The 21,903-nt window shown below is 36.3% G+C and overlaps 1 protein-coding gene across 1 annotated transcript in view; it reads left to right on the top strand.

Annotated features, from left to right (window-relative positions):
* The window catches only part of LOC129728381 (uncharacterized), a 28,725-nt gene extending 11,235 nt beyond the window's left edge, over positions 1 to 17,490 (top strand). Inside the window, exons 5-8 of the mRNA XM_055686819.1 lie at positions 14,840 to 14,994; positions 15,326 to 15,489; positions 16,753 to 16,867; positions 17,285 to 17,490. Of these exons, the coding sequence (XP_055542794.1) occupies positions 14,840 to 14,994; positions 15,326 to 15,489; positions 16,753 to 16,867; positions 17,285 to 17,397 (547 nt within the window). The 3' untranslated portion in view covers positions 17,398 to 17,490. The remainder of the gene's footprint in view (positions 1 to 14,839; positions 14,995 to 15,325; positions 15,490 to 16,752; positions 16,868 to 17,284) is intronic.
* The last annotated feature ends 4,413 nt before the right edge of the window (positions 17,491 to 21,903 follow it).

Here is a 21,903-nt window from a genome sequence, read left to right as displayed (position 1 = left end):
TCGCTTCTCAACAGCACTAAGGTAATGAAACCACAGACAAACAGACAAAACACTTCGAAAAAAAATCTCTTTTAATCTGCACTCAATTGTTCTTGTTCACTGTTCCTACTGATCAAACATGTATATTTTAAAAAAGTTAGTCTATATAAGACCTTCCATGTATGCCTCGCCGAGGGATGGTAAATTTATCTACCCGAACAGCATCAACAAGTGTTGTCCATGTACGTAACACTGAACTTTCACTGAACTTTCCATCCTAAGCTATTCGCCTCACAGCCCACAATCGCTTTACAAAGTGCAGTGTAAAAGGGTGCATAATTAAAATTTTTACTTCAGGTCAGATGCTTCGCTGTCTCATCCTCACTCGATATAAGCTGTCCTGTGCAGAAGTTCATGAAGTTCAACCTGGGTTCCGTAGCCCAAGAGCAGGAGTGGACGATTCATGTTCAAACAAAATTAAGTAAACCATTTAACGCTTACAGACGGCTTCAACTTCAGACGGAAAAATTAACATACAATGCTTAACCTAGCTTTTGGTGAAAGTGTACTTCTTCTTGGCGAAGCATTGTATTATAAATTTCTTTCAGAAAGGAATTTCAAACCCTCTGAAATGACTACAGTAATTCTATTACCGCCGATATTTGAAGAAACATGTGAGGTAAAAATAAACTTCCTTTGTTTGCTTCATTATAGCAAACAATATTGTAGAACATTGAAAAGTTGTAGGAAATCACTATAAAATGTAAAATTGAAAACAATCGATTTTCAGGGGAATCTATAGAAACTTCCACAAAAGTCCATTTAAATAGACAGATATAAGTATGATATCTTATGCAAGGTTTTTTTTAATGTGCTGCCACTTTGTCGAACAAAGTGGATTTATATATTCCAAAATAGTAAAAAATTCAATGTCATTCCGAGCTTTGACTATGTTTGAATTAGGTTCAAACTCCTACAACATTAATATCACACAAAAAGCTTACTGCAAAGATACAAGATCTGCGTGTCAGGGATGAAAAGAAATTTAAACGAAAACTCGCTCAAAATGTTTTAATTGCAACACGTTAGCTTTCAACAACGATAGCAAGCAGTGCATCTCTTTGCCACATTAAATTACTGTGATATCAACATTTGCATAACATATTAGAATACGAAAATCAAACTTCACCTGTGCCTCCCACTTCATTATAATAGCACCCAACATGCTTGTCTAATCAAAATTTCGGGTATCACTATTTCACCGTATTTTCAACGACAAACCAAACAACCTCGCTTCTGCCAACCACGTAATTTGGTGAACCATAACTATCATTATCATCACCATTGTCAATATCGTCATCGCCGTTATCTCCATCACGATGGCGACCATGGGCGTGAGTCAACCCACCGTACCCTGTGCCGCAATGAATTACAAAATTCGAACGTTTACTGTTATCAATACACATCGTGTCGTGGCGGCCCGGAAAATTCGCAAATGGCCATCCACCGAACGGCTCTCAATTCTCAAAACAAACCGCATCCACTGAACCCGTATATCCTGCGGAATGGACAATGGACAGTCAATTACTGAAGGGGCATCCACCGGACGAGGCTTATTTTTACCTGAATCATAAAGTACATGACATCCGCTTCGGGAATCTGTTCGACGGCGACATCACCTATAGCTTCATTGGCTTCGATGGACCCATTTCCGTAATTAGAAACATAATAATTAGAATATAACAAAAAACGAGTTGGTTGCTTATTTTATATTTTTATCTCACACAGCACAACTTTGGTACAACTGAGTTTACATGCATACAAAAAATGCATCATTTAGTGGTATGATATTTTTACTAGAAAGACGCATTCTTGAAGATCCTTTTAGCAGAACGTAAAACATACAACGATGCTTCTGCAATCCTAAAAAATACCAAACCATCTGACTCCTCGCCAAGGCATATCAAGCTTCATTGAAACCCGATCTTTTGTAAAAAAAATAAAAAAAAGCATCTGGCGTGTCGGATCCATTACGATATTTGCAAGTAAATTGAAAACACGCTTTTCACCGGCACAAAGCTTATCTGTCTGCAGTTGTTCACGCGACTCACGCCTGGTTAACACTTTGTAGAGCTCATTCATATTGAAAGTTTATGCATTTTATTTTTTGTTTCACTCCACTCCGTGACGCATCTTCGCCGACTGTGGACTGCATCTGCCATCGCCATGTACGGGTGAAAACCGTCAGGTATTTTATCACAGTCCGTACGAAACGATCAACATTGCCCGGTACCTACCGTACAGCAACGAAGCATACGAGTTCGAAACGTACTCCATCGAAATCGTTACAACGAAGGACTTCCGGGAGTGAGTACACATTTCATTACATTTCTACTTCAACTTTCTGGCAGTCAGTTATAAAGCGCACCCTCTACGGGAACACAGGTCACAGCATGCAATTGATTTAGCAATGTTTGAAAGCATTCCCGTGTTGGACTATTTCAACAGGACACAAAATATACCATGCGTTCCGCGTCGTCGTCTGTGCAGTGCAGAATACTTTTGGCCCACTCTCGAAGCCGGTGGCTCTAATGGCACTAATTGGAGTGTCATTGCGATTCATGATTGCGTGTCAGTTTCCCGTTATTTATGCTACTATTACTATTACAGAATTCAGAACTGCCGTTGGCACCTGGTTTCTGCTGATGGTGCACTGGGTTCTGCAAAGATAACTGTACATTCTAATTTGATTACAAAACTTGACAGGGGATGACAATTGTTATGTGTCCATTAAAAGATGCTTATGGTCCGCCGTGGAGTAAATTGTAAAGTGTGCATTTTTACTCGCGCGTTCCATTTATCAGTCAGTCAGTGGGGGAAAATGACACTCAGAATGTTCAGAAGCACGCTACTCGGATGGAGACGCGCAGTATTACTTGCTACAGTCCGTGATCGGAGCTTCTAATTTAATTTAAAGCACATAATTGATTTAACTAAATGGTTGAAGGGTTATATTCTGGTGAATTGCAGGGAAATCAATTATATTTAGCGCATGAGTTTTGTTTGTTAAATTAGAATTTGATGAAAATCTTTTCTATTTCCAATACTTGTTATCGTTCTGCTGATACGCTCAATTGGAATTATCCAAATCCTTTTAGTTGGATAGCAATCTTCCATTAAAATAACCAGGATGGTTCTCAGAATATTATATCTTGAATAGAGCGAATGAACATACGAAAAAAAAACAATAGACTTTTGTGAAGTTTTCTGTAGAATACCTTCGACATCATTTTTTTCCAAAATAACTTTATAGTGATTTCCTGCAGTTTTATAGTTTCCTATAGGGTTGTTATAACAAAACACACAATTTTACCGAAGATTTTTGTCAAAATTATGCATATAAAAAATTGTGAGATTCACTATGAAAAGTTATTTTAGAAAAATAATTTTAAGGGATATTCTATAAAAAAAACTCCACAAAAGACCATCTAAATAGGAAAACATAGGTGTGGTGTCTTCGACTATGTTGTTTCTATTCCACAACTTTGCCGAACAAAGAGGGTTTTAATATGCAAAATTGAAAAAAGTATTTAGTTACTTAGTTTTAGGTAGACTAATCACAAAAATACAACTTCTTTAAAATGTAGAATAATTAATGGAGCAACTTGAAGACACTACCGTTCTATTTTTATTTTTTTTTGTCAAAACAATTTCGATCACGTTTTTGCAGCTTTGGAAACGATGTGGGGTGCCATATTCCGCGGAACTAAAGCTCACTTAATTTAACCGTCACTTCGATCCACGCAAAAAAGTCGTGGTACATCGGTTTGTCTATGTTATTTTCTACTTTTTATTTAAAATTCCTGAAAATTGGCAAATTGCCCAGATTAATTTTTGAAAAATTAATATGCTAACTATTATGTTGCTATGTACTTGTTTTTTTTTCTCAACTGTCGTCATAATGGCGATATTTTTGTCAATTTTTTCATAGTTTGCCTCTTGCCCGAAAAATTAGAAGAATTGTTTTTAAAATATATTTATCTGAGGAATGCTGAGTTTATTTCACAACAAATTCGTACATAAACTTCGATAATAAGCGATTTCGTGCGCGCCTGTATGATTGTGTAAGAGAGAATCGGGGTATCCGTGCGCGTTTGCGTCGGAAAAAAATACAGCGGTCGTGCATAATTCCCGAGTGTGAACGCGCCCGGCCCGGGTAAGTTTCACTCATAAATGGGTTTTCGAAATGTAGTAGCTTCTCGATGTGTACCATATCTCTATGTTTTTATCCTCTTATCAACAGAAATTCTAGACTTTGTCTCAATAATAAGCTGTTAATTTTCAATCAAATATTTAGACCAGCAATGTTATATGCAGTCCCCATCTGGACAAGTTGTTGTACAACCAGAAAGAAGATGCTTCAAAGGATTCAGAATAAACTTCTGAAATTAATATTGAAGCGTCCTCGCGGGTTAGCAGGCTTACTAATGTGGAAACATTAGAAAATATGTCAAACCAAATTACCAATAAGTTCCGACAAAAATCGTTGCAATCCTCAATTACAACAATTAGCTCACTTTATAGTCAGTAAAATAAGTGTAAGATTAGACTAAGGTTTAATTTTAAATTCATTTTTTTTCTTGACAAGTAGGTTTACAATTTTCCAAAATTATATTCACTTAACTGCGGAAGCAATTACATTTTTTTAATGAAATAATAATTAAAATACAGGTCGGACTCGATTATGTAAAGACTCCATTATATTGACTCGATTATATATGATTCGATTATATATAATTTTAGACTCGATTATATATAAGCAAAAAAAAGCAAAAAAAAAAAATTTGCTTGAACTTCAAATATGACTTATCTAGATCTATTATATCGTAAGAGAATATCTACAAAATGCGCAACGCTTGATAAAAAGGGAAAAAATAGAAAAAATATATAAAAAAATTTGATTTTGACATTTATTTAAAAATTTAAAAATAAGAAAACTAAAAATACTTAAATATAAATACCTGAATAAAAATAATTTCAAAAATAAAAAAATAAAAAAAATTAAAATATGTAATTTTAAAAACTTTGAGGAATTAAATACAAACAAGTTAACGAATCTACATATACTTTTATAATTTTTTTAATAATTTTTCTTTACATTTGACTGAAATTTCATCAGGAATAACTACAAGATATGTTTTTTTATAACAAATGTGTTTTCTGGCTTTTAGGGAGATGAATCAAAAACAAAATTCTTTTTATTTATTCGAAAACAACAAATCATTTACAGCGGGGGCCTAGTGTGGTTGGTAACGTCACCGCCAACCACGCTCGACGCCTGGGTTCGAATCCCACCGCCGACATAGGTATCGATGGTTGTGAGGTGGCGTGATCCACTCACAACCAACCCAACTGGTCTAGACACAATCCTAGCCGACACCGGGAGATTTTCTGAGGCGAAAAATCTCTGGGAATCACGCCTTCCATCACATGAGGAAGTAAAGCCGTTGGCGCCGGTCCGTTAACAAACGGGTCGTGAGTTGGGGTCCTGGGTGTGGAGTCGCCTCCCTGGGCGTCGGTGATTGGCCACAACAGTGGCGGAACTAGACCGACGGAAAATAAGCGAGAATAATAATAATAAACAAATCATTTACGAAAAATAAAAATAAAACATTTTTTCTCTGATTCGATTATATATAAAGTTCAATGATATATATACAGGTCGGAGTTTTGAAAAACATTTCGCTCCGGATAATCGAATCCTCCGGATAATCAAACCATTTTTAATTTTTTACTTTCAATATCTCTCATTTAAAACAGTGAGTTTCTATTATACATATTAAAAAATCGGAGACTATATATAATCGAGTCCGACCTGTAGTAGCAAAAAAATTTTTTTTTTGAATTTCATATATGACTGATCTAGAGCTTATATATTGTAAGAAGATATCCATAAAATACGTTACGCTTGATAAAAAGAAAAAAACAATTTAAAGTAACCAAAAACTTTGATTTTTTTTTTTTTAAATTAAATCATAACAAAATAAACTATCTAAATAATTATAATAATATATAATATATAGTATATCAGTTATTTTTTTTAATTCGAGAAATTAAATAAAAACGAGTTGACAAGTCAAGAATATACACTGATCAAACTTTTTCTTCACATTTGATTGCAATTACATCAGGAATAACTCTAAGATATATATTTTCTTTGTAAGAAATGTGTTTTCTGACCTTTAGGGGGATGTGTCAAAAATAAAATTCTTCTTATTTATTCGAAAACAACGAATCATTTATGTAAAATAAATAAAAAAAATTTTTTCTCTAATTCGATTATATATAAAATTCGATTCTATATAGTGAAAAAAAAAAACCGGAGACTATATGTAGTCGAGTCCGACCCTTATATGTAATAGTGTTGATATGTCACCGTTTGTGGCAGAACACACAATACAAATTCTGAAAAAATATTAGTAAATAAATAATTCATCACTAAAAAATGCTCTTGAGTTGCTCTACAAAACGCTATGCTATATTCAGATATTTTTTCTAGCGATGTTGAGAAGAGTAGGATGACCCTGAAAATTGACAATTTTAAAAAGAAAAATGCATTTTTTCGTCATGTTACCTCTTTCCCTTATACACTAAGGTCGCTTTTTACGCGGTTTTTTTATACGGTTTTTTTTTACGCGGATTCCGGAGTTTACGCGTTTTTTTTTACGCGGATTCCGGAATTTACGCGGTATTTTTATTTGCGTGGATTTCGGTTTCTCTTCACTCGAATTGCAGAATTAACGCTGTTTTTTTACGCGGATTCCGAAATTTACGCGGTTTTTTTTTCCCGCAGATTCCGGAATTTCCGCGGTTTTTTCTAGGCGGCACGTATCCCCCGCGTAAAAAGCGACTTTAGTGTATTGTGACCATGCGTTTTGAAATACTCTTAGGATAATACCACAAATTTTTAGAAAAATCCATCAAGTCTAGCAGGAGTTATTGCACTTTTTAGTATTTGGACGTTTTTGGACATATCATTTTCAAGAGCAGTTTTACCCCACTTAACCTCACAAAAATTGAAATTTTGCAAAACTTCCTATCTTAAATAGACAAACAAACGATGAAAATTTCAGCTCAATCGGAGAACATCAAAACCACGTCCCTCAGAAAGGTGGTTGCGGTTCTTGCGAACTGGCTCTTAAGGGGTTATATACCTTTTTAGTTTAAAAAAAACCGAAAAAAATTTATTGTATTATATTCAAATATAACATCTTGAGAACATTTTCACAAATTTTCATAAAGATCTGAGCAATAGGAAGAAAGTTAGAGTGATTTGCAACGCGCCTCGCCACGGCCGCATAAGCTAAACTTGAAACTTTACACGCGATTATCTCGGAATAGTGTTCTCCGAAAAATGACTTTGCCGTGATCCTGATTGCGGAAAAACTACTGAACCGATTTCCTTCATCTTTTTTTTTTTTTATTTTCGTTATTAAATTCGCCGGTCCTTGAACGATCGCTTTTTGAAACATACAGTAAAATTTTTAATGCAATTTTCAGCGCTCAAAACGTGCATTTTTTTGGGAAAAACGTTCCCATTTGCACTGAAAACAAAATACTCATAAAAGCTATCGTTCAAGGACCCGGCACACTTCTAAACTAATGAAATAATATGAGTTTTTGGATTCCGGTTGACCCGCTGAGTCTATATCAGGATCACCGCAAGCCTCTGCACGCGATGCTACGCGATGTATACCTTTCAAAGAACCGCGTCCAGGGCCGGCAGTTCATGTGGGTAGTATGAATAGTAGTACCCACTCGGAGAATATCCCTGTGGGTACTTACCAACATGGATGACGGAACTATCGGACAAAACCAAGAAAAATGTAATGTTTTCTTTCTTCTCAATTTAAAATTGAGGTTATAAAGCAACAGCAGTTAGCATTTTTTTAGTCTTAGATTCAATATATTTTGTATTTTGCACCAACCTGAATAATTTTTATTTTCACCATTTTTTGACAGTTGATTAGGGTTCAAATCGACTTTTTCGAATTTCGTTTACGATAGGGTTCTAAAGTTGTGTCTTCTCATAAAAATTTCCCATGCCAAATTTGAGCTCAATCGGACTTCGGAAAGTAGAGCCTCAAAGCAGTTAAAGTTTCAGTTTTTTGATCGATGAAAAAATGTTCAAGCTGAGAGAGTCTCTTGTGTGTTCTGGTGCAGCTTGAGTTTCCCAGCGCAAAAGTTGTAATGTCCCTTGAAGGTAATTTTTTTAATTTTTTTTTTATGAGATAACATCAGTTCTCGACATTTTATGCATTTCTAAGAGATTCGCTCATGAAAAGTCCGATTAAGCTAAAGTTTTGGATGGAGACTTTTTTAAGAGAAGACAAAACTGTTAAGCCCTAACCCATTTTTCATTGATTTACTTTTACAAACACTGACGAAACTAACCATGCAGCATGAGTCAAAGTAACCCATGAGTTAGTAGAAAAAATTTGAATCGAACTCTAACCGTGATGGCGAAAACAATGAAGTGGTCCAAATCGTTGTTTTGTTCTATTTTTTTGGAACAAACTCAAATTCACTGCTGCACCGGTGGTGTAAATTTTGTTTTATACCAGATCTAAATTGAAAAAAATTGAAACTGGTATACGTTTTGGTCTATTTTTGTCACTTTTTGGAACAAGAAATAGATCGTTCTTAAACCCTTTTCACGCTGCCAATAGGTGGGTAAAATGTCATATTTTTATTGAATACCTCATTTTTAGCTATTTCCATATAAGTGTTTTGCTAGTGTTGGGGAATAAACAAAACAAAAATTTTTTAAGACAATTCAAAATTCATTTTTATGGTTTTTCTGAAGAAGAATATAAACAGGTTTGTCGGTTTTGGCTTTAAGGAAACCGACCAAAAAGGGGGAATTCTGAAAGACCATAACCGTAGGTGCAACTACTTGGTTTGCAACCATCAGCCACAAGGATGACAAATATGTTGGCTATTTATTAATCGCCTTAATTATAGTGGGACTAGAGGAGACCTTGAGAGGCCAGAAAAATGTTCCTCGAAGACATTGAACTGAAAACGTTAAAAATGCTGGGATGACATTGCGCATTTTGTTTCGAGCAACTCGAACAAACTAAATGATCGCTGGGGGGCGTTATGTTTCGTTTTTCGTATTTTTTCGACTTTGCGGGTTAGATCAGGCTGCAGCTCATGACAAATGACAATGACAGCTCCTTTTAAGCTTAAAGCATATCTGGCAGTATGTGACCTACTCGAAAATAGCGAAAATCGTTCGAATCGAGCTGCGCAATGCCACCCAATATCGTCAAAACCCAAACCACGTTTAAAGAACTGCAAGATTTTCTCGATCATACCAATCCATCCTGAGAAATGTCACTTACGCTCGGGTCAAACCGTCAAATCTATAAAGTCTTGTGGATATAAAGTGTCTTACCAAAGTAATCATTTAATGTGCGAAAAAATTAGCGAATTTCCATTTGTTAAATATTAAGTGCTTTTTATTATAACAAGTCTCATTAACTGATAGCATGGGGTATTGAATTGTTGACAGTGTGATAGATGTCAGCGGTTTAAAAAAACAAGATATACAACACCGGTGCGGAGAACGAAAAGTTGGTCTATATTAGCTGGTTTTATTCAGGTTTCGCTGGTGTAAATCTAGTATAAAGTTGATTCAAAAATAGACCACCGCTGAAGATGCCCTAAGGATATTTAAAGTCGCGATTTCGATTTAGTGCTGCGACGTAATATTTCATTCAAAAATATAAACACGAACGAAAACTAAACTTCTTTTTTTTTGCGTGTTCACAAACAAAACTCTTGGCGTCGCGACTACGAAGTTAAAAAAGTTTTTAAGGGCTGTTCGCACCTACGCGAACTCCCATAAGCGATTGTTAAAATATGTGTGAGTGCCAGAGCTAAAATATTTCCTTCCCTCTTTTTCGCATGCAAGAACCGAACGAATTCGCGTTGAAGGTGTTGCTGATATTTTGTTTGTTTTTGCATGCGAAAATGAAGAAATGAAATATTTTTCTTTTTTCATCACGCAGAGGTACAACAGGAAGCAAGTCAGGCTAACAAAGTATGCCAATTACCTCTGGCAGGTTTTGAGAGCTGAACACTGAACACATCTAAAACAATTTCTTGAATTGGTGAGTATGATGAAAAATGTTGCTTTTCTTTGTATGAACATATATCACATTTAATATAATTTTAGTTAATATGATGCAAAAAATTACTAGGCAGTGTAGAGAGGAGCAACTTGAACCAGTCAACATCGAACCAAGTAATGACCTGTGGGCTGCCCACGGTACTCTTGCTAGAGAAGCATCAAGATACAAAAACATCAACCATATGGTTGAATTACCCGGGGAGTTACGGCAGTATTTGCATGTCGATTTGGCACCAAGAAATTCTGACCCAATTATAGTATGGAACCGAATTCAAGGACAGATTCCAACGCTTTATAAAATACTGATGAAATACATGCCAGTTCTAGGAACATCCGTTCCTTCAGAAGTCTATTCAGCAAAGCCGGTCAAACGATTACAAAGCTGCTAAATCGGCTCCCAAGATCCCAACTAGAAATGTTCCTAATCTAACAGTCGATAGGAGAGGATGCATGGTTCTACTGACGGCACCTACTCACGTCACAGGGTGTCTAGTGACATTCATTGTCATTCGAATGTTTAGCATTTTTTTAAAAATAAATGTTTCTTTTCTCGCTTTTCAAACGTTAACAAGTAAATTTATATGGTGGTTCCTATTTATTGATTCGGTTGCCTAATATTTAGGATATAGGATTTGATCGGTTAAATCTAGTGTAAAGTTTTTCGTACAGCAAAATCACTTGCAAACGAATGCACTATTGCAAAACTGAAGAATTAAATGAATCGGAAAAATACTTTCTCGAAGATTCATAAAGAATTAGGCTAATTGAATTAATAAATATATTAAATAATGTGATTTACCGAATAGCCAAAAATTGTCTTGAAGAAAGTTTTAATATGTTGTAAAATTGTACAATATTTTTTGCTGCAAAAACGCAAAGTTTAGGTGATACACTATTTAACACAGAATTTGCAGTAGAGATTCGATCATAGGCTTGTTCGATGAACCAACTTCGTACATCGAAATGAAGAGGTAGGCCACGGAATATTTCTAGAGCTTTCTGCCAGATTTGTCAGTAAAATCTAGAGATCAAGTTTATTGGTAACTGACTGTTGGTCAGCACTAACATTTTATTTTTGAACGTAGGGCTCACGCAATCAAATAATCGATTATCTCGAATAATCGATTATCTCGTGTCAGCTAATCGAGTCCAATTAGCGGGCACAAACAACATAATCGATTAACAATTAATCGATTAGTTGAAAAAATCGGACATCACTAAGTCCGTTTGGCGGTAGGGTTCGAAAGCTTCGTTTTCCCCATGCTAAATTTCAGCTAAATCGGACTTTGGGAACACGTGCCTCAAAGCGATCAATGTTTCAACTTTTTGACTGATGAAAAAAACGCACATGTATGATATCGATATCGAATTTTTTTTTTTTTTTTTTATGCCGAATGTCTTAAAATGCATGAAACGGGAAAAAATCGACTTTTTGACGTTTCGAAACTTTTGAGCTGGGGTCAAAGAAACATATGGGAACAAATTGACCTTCGAATTTCGTTTAGCGGTAGGGCTAATAATTTTATTCGAGAAGACGAAACTTTTGAGCCCTATCGCCAAAACGAGATTCGAAAAATCGATTTTCATTGGCACCCTAATGCATAGGTTACGGCTGGGTATTTGTATTCGAGCTCGCGTGAAGACCGCTATTGATTGGCGGAACTGTGTATCTTCCAATTAATTTCTTCAAGTGTTCAAATGTCTTGAGGGTGCGACCATGTGCGTTCGAAAAACTGAGGACAGAAGAGAGTTTTTAAAAGCTCTACTCCAAAGCAACAAATGCATTGAAGGAATTACACCGTTAGAAATCAGCCAACGATACTGAGAGATGCTATTTGCGAAGAAGTACTGAGAGTATGGAGCGATTCAACCGTCAACCGTCAGTCTAAATTTTACGCTGGCGTTGTTTGATCAATGTTTACCATCAAACCGGGTAGAGTGTGGAATATCCGGTCTGAAGTCCGGCCAGACTATAATTTTTATAGTCCGATTTTATTTCGAACCGAACCGGAACATAGTTGTCCGGGCCAGGTAAAGCCTGTATCAAGCCTGTATCAGACTAACCGTTGCAGCGGTCAACCGCTACCGTTCCGTTCTTTTTCCAGCCACTGGGCTGGATACCTTAAATTTAGAATTTCTTATGTAAAATTGGCCAATAAATCGATAGGTGATATTTTCATTCTGTGCAGGGTACGGGAAAGGGTCTATGTTTCCAAAAATACGCAAAAATAGGGTGAAAAGAGGCGAAAAGGACCATTTCCCGTGCCCTGCACACTTAATCCAAAAAAAGTCGTTCGGTAATTTTTTTTACAATAATCCATCGGTAAAGTGTAGTAATACCGGTATTCCTGCAAAAAAGCATCAAATTAACGACTGTTCTGTGAGATCTGTAAGTTTTACCATAATTCTGTTAACTGTTACCGAAATATTTGCTTAATTTTACATTTACCGAAATTTGCATAACTTTTTAACGAACAACCTGTAAAAATGCCAAATTGTGAATGTGGTGGCCATTTTTCTCATACGTCCAATCGTGCAAGACGCGAATATTTTCTACTGGTGCTGCTGATTTGTTTTAATTGTTGTGTGTAAACATAGGATATTTATAATTTGGAAGTGTTAATGGATGTACGAGTCGCTATCATTTTTCGTAAGTAATCTGGTTAATTTAGTTTGATTTTAGACGGTACCGGCAGTCTCATTTATAACCGACTTTTTCTGCCACCGGTATTTTTTACAGGTGCGTTCGGTATTTCTGTTCATTTTTTTAAGTTTCTTGCGGTAAATTTTACTGGCTGCTCGGTTTGGAACATTACCAAAAAGCTGCGAAAATTACCGACCACTCGGTTGGTGGTTTCACAAACTGTTCGGTAATTTTCGAAAACACCGAAGATTTCACCGAACGTTCAGCTGTTGAGATTCCGGTAAAATTTTACCGAATTCGGTGTTTTATTTTAAGTGTGTGTCCAAAATGAAACCATCGCCAATCAATTTGTTGACCAATTTTACATAAGAAATGCTATATTTAAGGTATCCAGCCCAGCGGCTTTTAATTAGTGGGAATTTGGATTCATTTTTGCCAGTGTGCGTTGGTCGAAAATTGACATCGCCAACCAGCGTTACCGGTGCTATCAATGTTTTGACTGGTTGTCGTGTGTGCCGAAAAGAGAAGCACACATTTTCCTTTGTCAAGTCTCTATATGTGATCTTGTGTAGGTGTGAAGAGATTCGTTTGCCTTCGCCATGTCAATGACAGAAGCCGGCAACCGTTGGGAACGGTCGGCGGCAAAAATAGAAAAGATTCTATTTTTTGCAACAACAACAAGCGACGGTCGACCGCTGTGTTCTGATTAGTCGAAAAAGAACGGAACGGTAGCGGTTGACCGCTGCAACGGTTAGTCTGATACAGGCTTGATACAGGCTTAACGGACTGGGTTATGCTTCCGAGATGTGAAAAAGTCCGGCCAAAATATATTAAACTGAATGTGAACATGAATCACAAGAAGCACATCCATATTGCAGGAAATTAGGATACTGGCTGAAAATTTAATATTTGGAAAAAACTAGTCTTGTATGTCATTTTTTCCCACGATTTGTTAAATCCAAGAAATCAAGAAGTGGAAAATAAAAACTTCTGGAAAAACTGGTCCAATTTCACAGCCAAACTTGTTTTACATTTATTTGTTCTTTCATTGAAATGACACTTAAAAAACTGACATTTTCACTCCCAGACGCTGGACCGGACATCCGAAACGGAAGTATGCGGATCGTTAGTTTCAACTTCGACGTGAATCAGGCTGGCTAACCAAAAGCCTATTCTTTTTGGCATTTGAGCTCGACCAAAAAACTGACTGATATCGTTAACATTAAAAAAACTGGAGACTATTCAATAATGCTTATCGCTTATATTTCAGATTTTCCTTTTGGATTTTTTCGACTAGTATCAATCTCATACATGAAAAAATTGCGTGGTGGGGCAATGTACACTACACTCTTCTAATCTATTAATCATAAACTTGATTTCAAGGTGAACATGTCGTATCTTGTCATGTTTCTAGTTTGCTCTGTAAAAACAAAGAATAAGAGAGAAATAGTTTTGCACGATTTGTGCTTCCAAATTTATCACAAAATAATTTTGGGATCGCAAAATATTTTTTTATTTGGTTCATTACGTGACGTGCATCAAGGTCATTATTCGACTAACGACTTGGGACCATATAATTAATGTAGGCATATAATTTGTATGCACTAACAAGAAACATGGACGTTAATAAACGTTGAGCTGCCATGGCAAACGAAATCATCCAGCATCAAACCGGCAACTTCAGACCGTAGCAATTATCAGTGACATTTAGTTTTTAAAGGTAGGAAACGATGCCTAGATTATTTAAAGATCCTTAGCACGATCCTTGTGTGGCATAAATAATCAACGATGTGATTAAAATCAAATTGCGAACCCTGTTAAATGTCATAACCTAATGTTTTATATGGAAGAGATTAAAATGACATCGTTTGCTAATGCCTATCCTTCCAGAGGCAAGAAATCAGCTTTTCAGTAGAGTAACCTATCACTTCGCATGATCATGTCATGATTACGTCCAACTACATATGATCTCTAATACCTTTAATATCAACATACATATGTTACATTTAATTTTTCAGAGATACTTCAGTTAGACAACGTGGATGTCGCTTCAATTTCGAGTCAAACCTTACTCACTATAGTATATACACGAAAGAAATCTGCATTCAGGAGTGCCGGCTTAAGATTGCATATGATCGCTGTGGATGCATTCCACACTTTTATCCTAATAATAGTGAGTTTCAAGTCTACACCAATTGTGCAAATAGATTGGGGACATCGGTAATTTTAGGAAATTTGCATAAAATATTTTAAAAAAGGCCAAATTTACAGTAGAGTTTTGTACATTTCATTCCATTGTCATGTGAAAATCCCACAGTTTTACACAGCGAATTTTCAGAAAAATGTGTTTGTTAGAGCTCCTAAGATATTTTATGGACTTGATATGTTTGTTAGGAAAGTTGCTAAAATTACCGATGTTACCAAACACACATATTTTCCCCTGCCATTCAATAATTGCATGACGCGGTTTGTATTCCTTACAACAATTATTTCAATGTTCACAGTAAGGCGTCCGAAGCCCGTGTGTGACTACCGAACGCTAAAGATTTGCTTTCCTCCGCTAGAGGAAATGTTTCTCGAATTTCAAACCCGTGGTCATCACGACAAGGTCAACTGTTACTGTGAACAGAATTGCGTTGCATCAAAGGTTGTCGTTGAAAAAATGCAGGTAGGTGGATTCACAATTTTATGCACGTGCTGCAGCTCTAGTGGGGCCTTGCATCTAATTATATCATTTTCCGGCTGTTTTCGATCGATTATGAAGCCTCAAAATGTTGTCATCATAAACTTTATTATTTTCCTCTACTTTTTATAGCACTCACATTGTGAGTTTAATTCTCGCAGTCGAGATCTGTAAGGCATACTAACTAAACTCCATTGCAATTAATCTAACTACATATGTCGAAATGTCATTAGGGGAGGATTGTACAAAACGCACCAGTTAAGCATTTGCGCGATTTACAGCGCTTGAAATCATTTCAAAGCGACATTGAACGTGTAGGATGATTGAAAGATCTATTTATTGTATGTTTATTATAAAATACTCGATTTCAATGTTTTTTTTTGGTAAAAATTACCATTGCCGCCAAACAAGCCCGTGACCAAAACGCACCACAACAAAGGTCAGCATGCTCCAGAGCAGTAAGCTAATATGCCACTAGCAAAAATCAGCACACGAAGTGAGAAGTGCTTGAAGTCTCGAAAGTAAAATCTAAAATAATGGAACATGCTCTAAGTTGTCAAGCAATCTCCTGCAAGCTCTTCGTAGTGCATTCTGCCCCAATTATAATTTTGATTGTTTTTAGGTAAAAGTTGACGGAGGTTAGTGAAACAATTTGAAACACTCATAGTATTATAAACTCCAAGAGTTTACAGGTTAGGGGAACCATAGTTTTTTGTAGCATTTACAAGTCAGTTGATCATAAAAGCTTAAATAAAATTCATGAATAATTACATGTTGGACAGAGCCACAGCCAATTGCACAGTTTTTTGAGTATTTCAGTCATTATGGCACACTTTTTTATATGAGAACTGTAGAGAAACTGGATTTTTATGAGAAAAGCGAAGAATTGCGTCATAAAAAGCCACATGTCTAAGTATTTTATAGAATTAATAGCATGAGCCATCTTACCCAACTGGTGCGTCTTGTACGGCTCTCCCCTACTATCATTGGCTTTGTTATTTTCTCCTGTTTGTATTTTATTCATGTCGTGAGTTTAGTGTCCGAAAAATTAAATTTGCAATTGTGCTTCATCCAACTAAATATACACAAAAATAATAATCTCAATATTCCTTCTATCAACCCTTGTAATAGCTTAAGCAAAACTCATTCGACGTTCACTGCGTCTGTGTTTTTCTCCGAACTTTTAATTATTTTCCACGTAGGTACATGAATAAATAACAGCAAAATCATCTTTTTTGTCACCCCCAGGTACTCGTGGGCACAAGAAAGCTTCTCGGCAGCAACGGCGGACTAGTAATGATGAAACGATTTCCGCTTATCCGCTTCAGTCGACAGGTGTTATTTACCTTCACTGATTTACTAGGTTCGTATTCATCGTGAATGTCCTAACCCGGCAACTGCACAGCGAATAACAACCCGTCATCTCACGTTCACCTGGTGCGACCCCCACTTACCCACCTGTTCCAAATCGAGTCAACCACCAGCCATTCTTCATTAGAACTATTTTTACCAGGAAAGTTCGCCATTTGCCAGCCAGACGTCGTTAGCATATCCGCACGCTCATTATGCGTTCTACAGTAACCGCAAACATACAAACAAGCAAACGACTGATGGCAGAAACTAATGGCCGCTTACCGTTTCTTTCTCATTATATGCACTAACCTGGAGCTTATCGTGCCGCATCCTGCTTTGCCTACTAGGGCCCTTGTTTGCCTTTCGCAACTTCAATTCAATAGACCGTGCAGAATCGTTTCTGAGCCCATTATTACTTTACTTCCAGTATCCATCGGGGGAACGGCTGGCTTTTTCCTTGGCTTGAGTGTGCTAGGCGTGGTGGAAATCGTCTACTTCTTCACCCTCCGAATGCTTTGGTACATGCAGGGCCGCCGTTGAAGGAAACGCCACATCCCGCAAATGATGGGTGATTTTTTGTCTGCTCGCATGAATAAATTGTTAGGAGATTTTGACCGATAGTGTGTAGTAAATAGAGATGTGTTACGTAATTGCTTACTGCTAGACAGTTTGAAAAAAGGTTTGCAAATCATGTAGAATAAATAAACTTAAGGGGTTATATACTTTTTTGGTCGAGAAAAATGAGGGAAGTTTGAATTTATTTTTAAGTGCATAGCACCATTTTCATTGCATCAAAGTGGTATTTTTCTGAAAGTACAGTTTATCAACAATTTTTTTGAGATACAATTGATTTTGAGATATACCAATTATTACTGGAGTAGTGGCCGTTTCCCCGAAACGCTATTTTTTTTGCAGAGGCTTGCGGTGATCCTGATAGAGACTCAGTGGGTCAACCGAAATCAAAAAACTCATATTATTTCATTAGTTTAGAAGTGTGCCGGATCCTTGAACGATCGCTTTTATGAGTATTTTGTTTTCAGATCAAACGGGAACGTTTTTCCCAAAACATGCACGTTTTGAGCGCTAAAAATTGCATTTAATTTTTTTTGCGGAAAAATGTAACTGTATGTTTCAAAAAGCGATCGTTCAAGGACCGGCGAATTCAATAACGAAAATTTAAAAAAAAAGATGGAGGAAATCGGTTCAGTAGTTTTCCCGCAATCAGGATCACGGCAAAGTCATTTTTCGGAAAACACTATTCCGAGATAATCGCGTGTAAAGTTTCAAGTTTAGCTTATGCGGCCGTAGCGAGGCGCGCTGCAAATCGCTCTAACTTTTTTCGTATTGCTCAGATTATGAAAATTTGTGAAAATGTTCTCAAGATGTTGTATTTGAAGATACAGGCCCTGTTCGATTTTGGCACGTTTCGTTTTTGGCACGGCTCAATTTTGGCAACATAAAAACTTTGGACGTGTTGCCACCAGCAACCATCCAAGCGTTGAATTGTATTTTCGCTTCAGTCCGGTAGGCATTGGACAACACTGTTCGGATTGGCTATATAATTGGCTCTTGAATTTTCTCTTCAGTCCGGTAGGCGTCATAAAAAATTTCAATTTGGACGTGTTGCCAAAATCGGACAGGGCCTGTAATGCAAAATTTTTTTTTTCGGTTTTTTGAAAACTAAAAAGGTATATAACCCCTTAATCAATCACAAAAATCAACAAAACTAACGTACGTTGCACGAATGAATTGGTTTTCAATGTCATTAATCAACGTTAATCTAAACTATCTGTAATTTATGTATGTACATGTTATTATTCAAATGATGCTTTATGAAACTACCGTTCAAACACGCCGCCTCGCTTCAGACAGAAGTTTCAAATTGTAAATAGAATTACTTTTAAACTTAACAACATTCAGTAAATAATGTCATTTTTGAAATAGAACAACTTAACTATTGTATAACGAATGAGTCATAACGGGTCTCCACTAAAAATGAGAATAAAAAACCTAAATTAATCCACCTAGCGGTCAGACTCAGCCTTTCTCATTCAAACTTATTATTTGTAAATATAGATTTACATGACTGCTTAAATCCAATAAAGGTATATTCACTCTTTGGGTTCCAAAATATTGATGTTGTAATTGAAGTGTAAAATATGAAACTTGACGTAATGTTAGTGCTTAAGAAATAGCAAAATAAAAGAAATGACTCTTAATTTCGAACAATTTAATCACGAGCGATACCGGGAACGTTCAAATAGTACGATACCACATTAAAATCATGTTGAGGCCATATATATTGATCAAAGCAGGTATAGTTTTGAATAGTCTTTGAATCAGTCCACATAAGCACTGAGGAAGACTGTATGTCACAGTCGAAATATATATTTGCGGACTGAATTTCAATATTTATTTCCAAAAAATTTAGTAGAGTATAACGGAAACCGATAACTATTTCTTTGATTGATCTCAATCACTCTGCTAAGACGCTCGTTATAGATTTTCTAAATTTGAGTCTTTGAATTTCTTCTCTTTCCAAAACTTTTGAACAGCATATCAAATTGTTATGAAGTTTGCTATTTGTAAGTTTGAGAGAAGACTCGTTCGTATGACACTAGTTATGTTCAAATAAGTCATGTAATCTTTGAGATAATAGACTTTCGTTGTTTTTTAACAATGTAATACATAACGGTTGCTTAAGTTCGATAATAATCAAATGAAATGGGAACGTAGAGGGCAGTCAAACTTTGAAACCACGTGTTCAATCATAATTTAACAGTTAACTCTTGACTAGCACGTTCATCTGATTATAATATTGATCAATTCGGTTGTGTAGTTTCTGAGATAATAAAGTTTCGTGATTTTCACATTTCAATACATTACAGACGAAGTTACAGTCCGATTACAGCAACATACAATAGGGTGTTATGAGGCAGCTAGACTTTTCATTTGACACTAATTTTGTGGAAATCGGTTCAACCATCTCTGAGAAAAGTGAGTGAGTTTATGTAATCTTCGGAATATGTTCCTTTTCATAGCTGGATTTCATTTTTTAATCCGTTTGCAAAAGAAAATCAATAGGGTCTTATGGGGCAACAAGAACTTCCATATGACACTGATTTTATGAAATTCGGTCCAGCCATCTCTGAGAAACATGAGTGAGATTAAATAGTCTCCAGAACACATTTCTTTTCATAACTCCTGAACCATAAGTTCAATCTTCATAAAATTCAAAAGTTAAGGGTTTTTTAGGTAACCCGTTCATTTGAAATTAATTTTGTTCAAATCGGTTGTGTAGTTTCTGAGATAATGAAATTTCGTGATTTTCACATTCAAAATGTGAACACACCATGTATGTATTGCCTATGCCTAAACTAAAAATCCGATTACAATGTAGTTCAATAGGGTGTTATGAGGCCACTTGACCTTTCATTTTCAACTAATTTCGTGAGAACCGGTCTAGCCATTTCTGAGAAAAGTAAGTGAGTTTAAGCAGTTTTTGATTTATGCTTTGCTTTTATAACGTGATTTCACATTTTTATGAACAACGGACAAAGTCCGGTTACAATGAAATTCAATAGCAACCTATGGGGCAACTAGAGCTTTCATTTGACACTAATTTTGTGAAAATCGGTTCAGCCATCTCTGAAAAAAACGAGTGAGTTTCAACAACCTCAGGATAATTTTTCTTTACATAACTTTTGAACCACATGTTCAATCATTACGATATTTAAAAGTTAAGGGTTTTGGAGACAGCCCGATCATTTGAAACCAGTTTTCTTGAAATCGGTTACATTTTGATACATAACCTCTACACTAGAAATCCGATTACAATGAAATTCAATAGCAACCTATGGCGCAACTAGATCTTTCATTTACATTAATTTCATGAAAATCGGTCCAGCTATCTCTGAGAAAAGTGAGTGAGAAAAAAAAGTTGCACATACACACACACATATACACACACACACATACATACATACATACAGAAAATGCTCAGTTCGTCGAAAGGGATCGAGTGGTATATGACATTCGGCCATTGGGACCACTTTTATACCTCTGGTTTTTCCAGTGATTGCTATACCTTTCTAGGAGAAAGGCAAAACCTAAATTAATCCACCTAGCGGTTAGACCCAGCCTTTCTCATTCAAACTTTTATTTGTAAAAATAGATTTACATGAACGCTTCAATCCAATAAATGTATATTCACTCTTTAGGTTCTGAAATATTGATGTTGTAATCTATACATATAAAAATGTAGTCCGGTCTGTCTGTCTGTTTGATCCATATAGGCTCAAAAACTACCGAGCCGATCGACGTTAAAATTTGTATGTAGGGGTTTTTGGTCCCGATAAAGGTTCCTATGATAGTTTGAGACCCCTCCCTCTTCTGGAAAGGAGGGGTCCAACACAAATGAAACATACATTTCTGCACAACTCAAGAACAAACCAAGCAAATGAAACCGAATTTGGCATGTGGATGTTTTAAAGAGTAACAACTATGTCCATAATGGTTCGACGCCCCTCCCTCTTTTGGAAGCACATATTTCTGCACAATTTTTCTGCACATCTCGCGAACTAATCAACTAAATGGAATCATATTTGGCAGGTGAATGTTTTTAGTGGTAAGAAATATGTTTCATAATCGACCTCCGGCAAGATTTTGGATTGTAAGATAGCAACTTCTGGTTCAGGTTTCTGGAAAACAGCCAAAAATAGACGATTTCCACCCAATATAATAATATCCGGATAAAGAAAGATACCCAGGAGCTTTCAGTGTTAGCTAACGGCCAGTCTCTAGGTTAGTTAGCTAAGTTAGCAAAGAGATCTATAGAACCAAGAGGGTGCACAGAGCACAAAAGCCGCTCCCCGAAGCAATACCTAGCGGTGGTCCTGGGGAGTATTATGGGCTGGAGACTGGAGGGGTTTTAGTGGGTCCGGTCACTGATTCAAACCAACCCCACACTCCCTGAGGTTGGTCACCTCAGGGGTTTGGATGCAAATTTCCCCTCCACCTGAAACAAAAAAAAAAAAAAAAAAAAAA

Source organism: Wyeomyia smithii, chromosome 3 (genome assembly GCF_029784165.1).
Source record: "Wyeomyia smithii strain HCP4-BCI-WySm-NY-G18 chromosome 3, ASM2978416v1, whole genome shotgun sequence".
Classification (NCBI taxonomy): Eukaryota; Metazoa; Arthropoda; class Insecta; order Diptera; family Culicidae; genus Wyeomyia; species Wyeomyia smithii.
This window is presented reverse-complemented; position numbering and strand designations above follow the sequence as displayed.